Genomic DNA, 10,874 nt, shown 5'->3' on the forward strand with positions numbered 1-10,874 from the left:
GCCATCTCATTTGCATTGTGTTTGGGATAGGAGTTAGCCTAAGCACTGGAAACGAGAGACGTTTCGTACTCCGAGTGACGGAACGTGTCTCAATTCCCGGTCGCCGACACTCCGGATTACCCATGATGGAGTTTAGGTCTTGCTGTGTTTTCATGTGCATTCATATCACATCGAGTCGTGCAATTTGACTCCTCGGCCATCATGCATCAAGATGTTTGATTGGTGGCACGAGGATCGAGGACTACACTCCCTGAAGAGTAGTCCTGCATACATATGTGAAAATAATTTGCTGTGCCCCTTTCTTGCTCTCTGTTGCAGCAAATCAGAAATCAACAGCCTTCCGGAGCCTGGCATAGCATTCCAGGATTAATTGCAAACAGAGGAGAATCGGGGCATCGCAATGGATTTCCGCGCCAAGCAACTCAAGCATGCATCTTTCATCATTTGGAAGAGAGTTGAGGCGGTCCATAAGCTTGCATGCTAATTTACTTGCTTTCCTAGTTAAATTGTTAATTAATTAGGGTTTTTTGGACTGTAATTATTACTCGGACTGTATTATTTATTCGGACCCTCCGAGCGAGGGCACAATTATAATAAGTGTGCGTGTATGTGATGTATGTCTTCCAACCCCACGTCTTTCTCCCTTTTATTTACTAACTTATGATGGTTAGATTAGGGCATGTTTCAATTAGCATACTTATGCTTGCATGTTTGCATCATTCATCTGTCTTGCATGCACCCGGGCTCGGCGCATCATACTAACTGCATTTGTATTTCAATTCCAAATTGAATACATGTTAGCTATAGCATCATCATATGCCATCTTAGAATAGCCGAGCCTATTGTAGTTTCATTTTTGCATGTGTTGCATTAGGCATTTCTGTATAGTTAGGATCACGTATTGATTTCTAACTAGTTTCTGTTTTGGCTTGGAGTACTCGGTAAGTGTTTATGCTTTAGCATCCCCGCATGTGTGTGAGTGACTGCCATGATAGCATGCTTATCATGAGGCTAATTGCTTATGTGATATACCTGCCTGAATGTCTGTGGGTGAAGGTTGGGTTATTTGGATTGGAACAATTCATCAATTGTGAGTTTTAAGCCCACTTGAGAGTGGCAAATCATCATGTTTTCTAAGCCCACCCGAGGGTGGCAAATCCATATTTTAGCCTACTTGCGAGTAGCAAACCGATTTCAAAACAAACATGAGATGTTTCGTTCCAATTTAGGCGATCCAGTCTATACTTGTATGTTGTGCGCATCACATAGTAAATCTAGGCTAATAACCGGAATAAGAATGCATAATGTTTTTAAAACTAGATATCATGGTTAGTAGAGGCCGATCTTTGATAAGGCGAGCGGGGGTGCTCACGAAGTGACCTTCCCCAATCGTACCCAAGTTCCCGAGCCGAGGCAACTTTGGTGATGACGGACACGTGGCCTTAGGCAATGAGTCAGGGTTTCCTAAATTCCCCCAAAATAAATATTTAGGTGGCGATTTTGTATCTGGCAAAGCAGTCCATGTTGGGCACTTCTTTCAAAAAAATCTGTTTTCAAAAACGATTTGCCGGATTTGGACTCTTTGATGATTCATCGGTCTTGCATTGTACTCCGCGAGATTAGATACAGGACTGTGACATTTGAGTCTGAACTGTAGTGAGGCCCAAGGGCGCGTCTACAAAGTCCAAAACACATTTAAGTACAAAATAAAAGACATGTTAGGGAATTAAATCCTAGGCCAAAAACAAGTTAAAAAATATTCACTTGACGTCATATAATCATTCAAAAAGGAAGGAATTAAGTCATGCCAAAAAGCCTTGACAATAACCGTTCAGAACCTCACAATGAGGCATAATAGGTTGGCTTGACAAAACAGGATTAGGTTGACGCCGCTAACTTTGCTCTGGTGCCTGGCCACCTACATATATATAATAAGCTATGAGCTAAAACCCAGTGAATAACAAATGCATAAAGGGCTTGTGAATGATGTCCTTATAGCAACTGAAACAGTCGATTTCAGTAGTAAATCAGTTCAATAAGCAATATTTATACATTTCAGTGTCATATGAAATCATTATAGTCATAAGTGGCATATCCCATAGTAGAACAGTTCAGTAGGTCTTAAGGACCGAACAGTCACTTGATGGCCATCAATACAGTAACAGTAGTTCCAAAGATTGGAACTGATAGAGATCTCTGTAATAGTAGCAGTAATAGTAACAGTAACAATAGCAGTAGCAGTAACAGTCAGTTGTTATGGATGCCACGAGTACAGTTACAAAAGTAGGACAGCATTCATTCATTAAACAATCTCATTTCAGAAAGTGGTTTAGTCAATTAATCAGAAAATAATTATAATTGAACATAGGTTTACAACATTGTTACTCACAGTGGGCTCCTCAATATACGTGCTTAAATGAACTAAAATTGTGGCATCCAACCTAAACAAACAGATTCTAGCACAACTAAATTACAATCATGCCATTCCATTATTCAATCATTTATATTTCTATTCAGTTTGTTGTTTACTTGATCGATTTCTATTTGTTGTTCAATCCTTCGGTTCTAACTTTCATTCTATATTCATTTGTGTTCATGAGATGCAAATGCACATGAAAGCACCTTAAAACCATGCAAACAGGGGCACAGAAGGTAGAAAAGATGAGCGAAAAACAAAATCGGGTCTGTCCAAAGAGCCACATGTGCAGGGGTCCTGGCTGCACGTATGGGACCTCCACTGCACGTGCACCCCGCAGGTGCAATTATTTTAGTATGCAAGCTCCAATCTACCCTGTTTTTTCACATGTACGACGCTGGGTGAAAAACTTTCTGAAATTCTGTTCAAATTTGTAGCTCACATTTGTATCAATACAACTTCATTCCATACATTATAAGTCCCAAAAATTCTTCAAAAACACTTGAATTCACAAGTTCTAGCTTCAAACAAAAATGAGTGAGTTTAAAACAACCTCAAATTGTCATGAAGAAATCAAACCCTCACTTTGTTATGTAAATGTATAAACCATGCAAGTGTAATCTCTAAAATTCAAACTTCCATGGAAGTCCTTCTCAATTGAATAACTATGCAAGAATTTAAATGGATGAAACCAAATTTCCATGAAAATTGTGCCATGCATGTAGCTATGTGAAGTGAATTTGGTCAATTCTTCCATACCAAGACATGCATGTATTATCTATCAATTACATTCACACATCCTTCACATAAACCCCAAATTCTTCTTGTTCAATTTGAATTCCATAATTTATGAGCATAACTCTTAAACTTCAATTCAATTATATTTCATCATCTCATAGTCTTAATTACACTAAATTAAATTATACTAAGGTGAATTAGGCTCTAATTCCTATCCAATTTCTTAATTCTAACTTGTTAAAAAAATAACGAATCAGACAGGTTTAATCCACACCTATCTGTTCTCAATGACAATACCATATACATATATGACACATGGCACGTATATCACAATTAACACATAAGCACTTGATCAACACTAATCACATAATTAATTTCATTAATTTACCTAATTGAGGAGACGGTTGTCAAAGTGACTTGGGAGAATTTTGAACAAATTTAGGGTTTTTGATCAAAACTCAAAAGAGGGGTTTTCTAATGGTTTCATGAAAATGGTTGTGGGATTAGAAATGAGGCTGAATTATGATAAAATAGTTGGTTTCAATATGTAGAATTGAATTTGGAAGAAAAATGGAGTTTTGCCCTAATTGTGTCAAATGTTGATTTTATATAAATTATGGAATTGGTGTTAGAAATATGAAATTTGATTGGTTTTGATGAGGATGGTGGAGTGGGCTATGTATTACCACTTACATCTTAGAATTTGGAAAGTTTATCTTTATGGAAATAGATTATCTGTTTAGAGATATCTGTTTTGGGCTATCGGTGTAGGATAACTATGATTGTTATAGAAATTGCATGAGAATTAGGGAAATTTAAACTATTTTCTTATCCATTGTATTGAGCATTGTTGCATATTCAACACATTTGGAAATATTGTTGTTTTGAGAAAAAAAAATGGTGAATACTTTGGTGAATCTGGGTAGGAGTGTAGTTGTGATATTAAGTTGGCTTGTGTGTCCTTGGTGAAAGACTAGAAACCCGCGCAAATAGGGGTCTAGCTTCTGGTTAATATCGGTAAAAATGACAAATTGGTAGTACTTGTATAGTCTATTAGTAGACATGTCCTAGAGATTCACAATGTTATATTCATTGTCCTGTTTTCTATTATAAAGGAAATGATATCATGTATTGAGAGGCAAACTTGGTATTGCACGGTTTTAAAAAGAGAAAATGAAAATATTTTGGCATGAGCATTGCATATGCATTCACCTTATATTTTTGTTAAGATTCTTAAATTGTGTTGTAGTATCTCTATTGGGGTTTGGCTCACCCTATGTGGAAAATCATTTTCAGGTGTTAATGACATACCTCTGCTAAGGCAATAGCTTTTGGGAGGACTTGGAGCAAGAGCTTCATTTTGTGTATTTATTGTATTAATATTTTGTACAAGCCAAGGGCTTTAACTGTATTGGATTCGAATCCACTTTTGTTGTAACAAAGTATTGATTTGGAAAGCTGTAAGTTCTTAGGGCATTTATTATTTGTTTAACTTCCATTCTATTTCTTTATTTTGCAACATATGCTATAGATTCAAGCCCAGGCTTGTGAATGTATAACCGCATATGTGACTCTTTTGTAAACTCAATTGGACTTAATGGAAGATGATTACTTCATCATTGTTGTTATTTATCAGTGTTGTAGATGGGTTATTATTTTTATTTTTGGGCGTCACAAGAAAATTGACATCTAATGCAATTTGATAACGCCGCAAAGCCTTGAAAGTACCACTAATACCTATTGTAGCGTTTTAAAAACATTGACTAAGTAGTCATCGTCTCAATTTTGTGACATTTATTAAACAATGCACTATTATAGCCAACATTTTAGAAAACATGGCTAAAAGATTAAAAGCACTTTAAATTTTTAGTTGGACATCTCATCTCTTTGAATATCTTGTTTTCAAATTTATTTATTTTTCGTTATATATCCCAATTAATTTCAATGTTATCCTTACTTAACCCCCCAAACCTTGACTTTATCTCAATCCAACCACCATATATACCACTACCTCCGGCCGTTACCTTTAGGCTCTCTTTACCCTCGTTTGCTACTCTTTAGTACCTCTCCAGTCTCTTTAGCCCATCCTTACCCTTATACCCCAATTCTCAACCCAACTCATTCTTTTGCTACAACCTTCTTTTCTTACTAGGAAGCCCTAATCAAGTCCCCTTCTTCGCTATTAACTCCCTTCCTTATTGTGATGCTAGCACAAGAGAGAAAATAGATCTAGAATTTTTATATTTAAGGTTTTGGGAAGAAGAAAAAAAAGAAAAAAAAAGAGTAAGGTTAGGTTGCCATATTTATGTTGAAGTAGTGGCAGTTGTGGAGGGGTGAGAAGGGGTTGGGTTGTGGTTGTTGAAGATAGAAAAAGAATAAAGGTTGACAATAGAGTTGCGAGGTAGTGATTAGAGATAGGAATATGTTAAAGAATAACATATAAGATGGAAAAAAATATGAAGAATGATCTGAAATGGTTATTGGAGATAATAGTCTAGTAATTGTTGATAGTTGAAGTAATTTGCTTTAGAGTTAGAGTTTTAAGTTTTTTTTGAAGTATTGTAATTTTTAATAGGGTAAATTACACTGACACCCCCTGAGGTTTAGGTTTATTATAATTCCTCCCTCACCTTTTGGAAATTACATCTCCCCCCGAGGTTTAAAGTTTCATTACAAATTTTCCCCTTCAGCAATTTATTTTTTTTTAAATACCAAATTTGCCCTCATTGAGTAAATTACATTGACACCCCTTACATTTTAGAAATTACAATCCCCTCCCTAAGGTTTAAAGTAGCATTACCAATTGTCCCTTCGGTTAGTATTAGTTGGAAAAAAAATTCATTGAAAAAAAAATTAATTGGAAAAAATTATTTGAAAAAAAATTTTGTTAGTAAAATTTTTAAATTTCTGTTTAAAAACTAACGTAAGCTCATTTTTTGAATTTACGTTTTTTCCTCAAATTTATAAACTGAGACAACCATTTATAAACTAAAAAAATTATCAAACAAGTTTTTATGACATTTTTTTAAAATTTTTGTAAATATAAATTGAAAATTGAAAACGAAATGGTTACTAAATAGGCTTTAGATGGTAAAAATATCATAAAATTTACAAATAATTAAATAAGTTACCAACGTAAGAAATTACTTATCAAAAGATTCTTAGGCTATGTATGGTTTGATTTTTAGAATTTTTTTTTAAAAAATTAAAAATTAAAAATTATTTTGATTAAGAAATAAAAAATAAAAAATAATTATCATTTTTATATAATTTTTATCTTTCGAGTGGTTAGAAATAATTTTTTACAAATTAAATTGAAACAACCATACGTATGTATATAACGTTAAAATGATAATTATTTTTTACCCTTAAATGATAATTATTTTTTATTTCTTAACCAAATTAATTTTTAATTTTTTTAAAAAAAATTCTAAAAATCAAACTATACATAACCTAAGAATATTGTGATAAGTCATTTCTTACGTTGATAACTTATTTAATTATTTGTTAATTTTACCACATTTTTACCATCTGAGGCCTGTGTGGTAACCATTTTGTTTTCTATTTTTAATTTATATTTACAAAAATTTTAAAAACTGTCATAAAAACTTGTTTGATAATTTTTTTTTATTTTATAAATGGTTGTCTCAGTTTATAAATTTGAGAAAAAAACGTAAATTCAAAAAATGCATTTATGCTGATTTTTAAACAAAAATTAAAAAATTTTGCTAACAAATTTTTTTTTTCAATTAAATTTTTTTTTCAAATAATTTTTTTCCTAATTAATTTTTTTTTGATGAATTTTTTTCCAACTAATACTAACCGAGGGAGCAATTGGTAATGCTACTTTAAACCTTGGGGAGGGGATTGCAATTTCTAAAATGTGAGGGGTGTCAATGTAATTTACCTAATGAGGGTAAAATTGGTATTTAAAAAAAATAAATTGCTGAATGGGGGAATCTGTAATGAAACTTTAAACTTCAAGGAGGAAATGTAATTTTCAAAAGGTGAGAGAAAAATTATAATAAACCTAAACTTCAGGGGGCGTGAGTGTAATTTACCCTTTCTAATAATTTGATTTAGGGATATAAGGGTATTTAAAAAAAGAAAATAGAAAAGAAAAGAGAAGGAAAAAAAAAAAAAAAAGTTTATATGCAATCCAGATACCGGGACAACCCACAAATAAACCCTAGATGCATCGGGTACGGGCCGGATACCGGGAAAACCCACCCGCCACTCCCACAATGTGCCTGTTATGTTATCATATGCAATCCAGTTCCAGTTCTGATATGCAGTCAGTAGTAGTCTTCTATAACTTTCCAGAAGCAATTCGGGCAGTTGGATTCCTCCAAGCCAGACCCAATCAATCAACAGTCCTTTGCTTGGTATTCGAGAGAACTAGTGAAACTTTCTGTGTTGCTCTTCTGATTCAACAATGGCGACTTTGATGCAGAAAATCAAAGACATCGAGGATGAGGTAATAATCTGTGTCTAAATTTGAAAACCCTAGCTACTTTTCCACGACCAGTTATGTTGGGTTTAGTTTCCGTAAGATTTTCTTGGAGAATAGTTTGTGGGGTTGTTTTCTGATTGTATTTTGGTTGTTTGATGAAAAACTGAGGGAAAGCAAGCAAGGAGGAAATTCTCAAGTTTTTTTCCTTACAATTTATGCTGTTTGTTTGATAACTAAGACGACGAAATTATCACGTTATTCGTTCGATTGATCTCTGATGAAACTATCGAGCGCCAATGAATTCTCTTTGTCGTTCATTTCCCATGTTTTTTTAGTTTTGGCCCTTTCAACCAATGATAGCACTCTGTATAGCAATTGCTGAAATTTTAAGTTGAAATGTATTCGTTTTCTAACAATTAGAATCTTCCATACTATTACCGGGCTTAGAACTCATCAGTTCATGCTCTACAAATTTCCCTAAGCATCTTAAAAATATATGGGCTGATCAGGTGCATTATTGGGAACCTAGCTTAATTTGTTTGCAAGATTTGTGGGTTCATGTGGGTCCAACACATGCTGCAATCATAGCGGCACATCTATGCATTCATCCTCGGTTTTGTAACTTTTTTGCTTTGTAAACGGAGTATAAACAGTTGGGACTTTCGCGTACGTTGTTTAATTGGGAATATACTAGCCTGATACCTGCCATTCAGATTCTAGAATAAACCTGAGAAAATAAAAGAAAATGTAGTCCATAGAATGCTTCCCTTGACATTTTTAGGCTATTTTTTTTTTTTTCATTCTTAACAAGAACTGAATGGAGTCCTGTGTTGCTTAAATTCTCTCTCTTATTCTGAGAACTTCTAGTACAGAAAATTCCTACTTTATTTGTGTGTGTGCACACTTGTCTGTGAGCTGAAATATATGGTCCTTTATGCATATTATGTAGTATTTTTCATATCATGATAATTTTATATTTGAAAACCCTACAATCATGAAATAGTTACTATTCCTTTGTTTTAATTGGATTTGAACTAAACTTGTGCCAGTGGAAAGCTCTTTTTTGCCCAATTTTGAAAACCAAAGGATTTTTCCTATGAAAGATTGCATGAAAACTGGACCTTTTCAAGGGACTTCTAAGGGTTTTTGGATCATTTTTCTATAATCTATTTTGAATTCAATTTTAAGTACATAATACCTCACTCTAAGGCCCTATTGTTCCGATGGAGAGAAGAACCTAACAAAACATCCCCTTATTCTTCACTCTTTTGGATTTCAAGGTTCAAAGGTGGATTGTTTAGTCCATTTCTCAAGAAAAAGCCATAATTTTTCTATTTGTTTTGAAATTCAAGTTAGTGTTGTTATCGTCATAGGGAAATTTTTTAAAGGTGTGTGTAAGTTTTAGAACTAGTCAAAAAGAGGCATCTACTGTGGGTTCTACATGTAATCATTATTTATTTGAATATGTTGTTTTATATGTATGTGTACATGATGTTTGTTGTGTGGATACACATAAGATATACAAAAAAGCGATGAAATCCATTGGACAATTTTTTTATTTATATATAAATTATTTAGTATATTTTGGGAATGTAACCAACCATTAATTTAGATACTGCTTGAATAGCTTGTTTGATGAATATCCCATTTAAACTGCACGAAACCAGCAAGTACTAGGCTGTATTTGTGCATGTTATTCTTTTCTTTCCATTTTATTTATTTGATTTTGCAAAGCTCGTCCTTGAATTAGACATTCCTTCCATGCTTTGAGGTGGCAATGTTAGATTTAGGTTGTGTACACACTCATACATGATTGTCTCCTATCATTATCAGGAAACAAGGCAGATTTAATGGAAATGCATCTTCATTCTTCAATAGAATGAGAAGCAACTTTGTGAGAGGCTTCTGCCAAGTAACAGTCCATGTAAAATCTTGTCGTGCAACTACTACCCAGCAAGCTTTCAAATTATCCACCTTGGTGTCCCCACTACTTCCCCCAGAAAACCCATGTGTTCCAATCCATAGACGCCGAAACCAAAGGCATGAATTTGCAAAACTCCTACAACATCCAGCGTCAACCAATCCGATTCTACACTACAAAACCATTCATGGCCGAATTGTCATGTCTGGTTTTCAATTTGATACCTTTCTCACAAACATTCTAATCAGCACGTACTCTAAATCTGGTTGCTTGTTCAATGCACGTGAATTGTTTGATAGAATGTTTGAAAGGAACTTAATAACTTGGTCTTCAATTATTTCTACGTATGCCCAACATGGTTATAATGTAGAAGCCTTAATGATTTTTTTGGAGTTTAGGCGAAGCTCAGATGAGAAGCCAAATGAGTTTATATTGGCTAGTGTTATTCGCGCTTGCACGCAGTTGGGTGGTATAGAAAAAGGTACCCAATTGCACTGTTTGGTTGTCAAGACAAGTCTTGATCAAGATGTCTATGTGGGTACTTCGCTAATTGATTTTTATTCAAAAAATAATGAGATAGAGCAAGCAAGATTTGTTTTTGATGATCTTTCAATGAAAAGTGCGGTTTCTTGGACTACAATTATAACGGGGTACACAAGAAGTGGGAGGAGTGAAGCTTCATTGCAGTTGTTTAATCAAATGAAGGAAACTGATGTTGTGCCAGACAGATATGTACTCTCTAGTGTTTTGAGTGCATGTTCAATGCTTAAGTTCCTTGAAGGGGGCAAGCAAGTTCATGCTTATGCGTTGAGGAGGGGAACAGAAATGGATGTTTCAGTGAATAATGTTCTGATTGATTTCTATGTGAAGTGCGATAGAGTGAGAACTGGACGAAAACTGTTTGATCAGATGGCAGTTAAAAATGTCATTTCATGGACCACAATGATTTCTGGGTACATGCAAAATTCTTTCGATTGGGAGGCCATGGAGCTGTTTATGGATATGAATAGATTGGGTTGGAAGCCAGATGGATTTGCCTGCACTAGTGTTCTCACTTCGTGTGGTTCGCTTGAGGCTCATGAACAGGGTAGACAAGTGCATGCATATGCTATCAAGGCAAATCTTGAAACCGATGAGTTTGTGAAGAATGGCTTGATTGATATGTACATGAAATGCAATTCTTTGACTGATGCAAGAAGAGTTTTTGATGGTATGGACTATTTCAATGTGATATCTTACAATACTATGATTGAAGGATACTCAAGACAGGAAAAGTTGTATGAAGCGTTGGATCTTTTTCAGGAGATGAGGCTTAGACTGTTGCCACCAAGCCTTTTAACATTTGT

General features: G+C 34.5%; 1 protein-coding gene across 3 annotated transcripts in view; it reads left to right on the forward strand.

The window, feature by feature from the left end:
- The first annotated feature begins 7,292 nt into the window (after positions 1 to 7,292).
- LOC114300768 (developmentally-regulated G-protein 3) overlaps positions 7,293 to 10,874 on the forward strand; it is a 44,583-nt gene continuing 41,001 nt past the window's right edge. For 2 of the 3 annotated variants that reach the window (XM_028245632.2, XM_082889650.1), the window contains exon 1: positions 7,293 to 7,631. In XM_028245632.2, coding sequence (XP_028101433.1) covers positions 7,590 to 7,631 — 42 coding nt within the window. In that variant the 5' untranslated portion in view covers positions 7,293 to 7,589. Of the gene's footprint in view, positions 7,632 to 9,440 lie in introns of all 3 variants that reach the window. The other variant, XM_028245631.2, reaches the window with a different exon arrangement.

This window comes from Camellia sinensis, chromosome 1, assembly GCF_055761805.1.
Source record: "Camellia sinensis isolate YWXY chromosome 1, ASM5576180v1, whole genome shotgun sequence".
Classification (NCBI taxonomy): domain Eukaryota; kingdom Viridiplantae; phylum Streptophyta; class Magnoliopsida; order Ericales; family Theaceae; genus Camellia; species Camellia sinensis.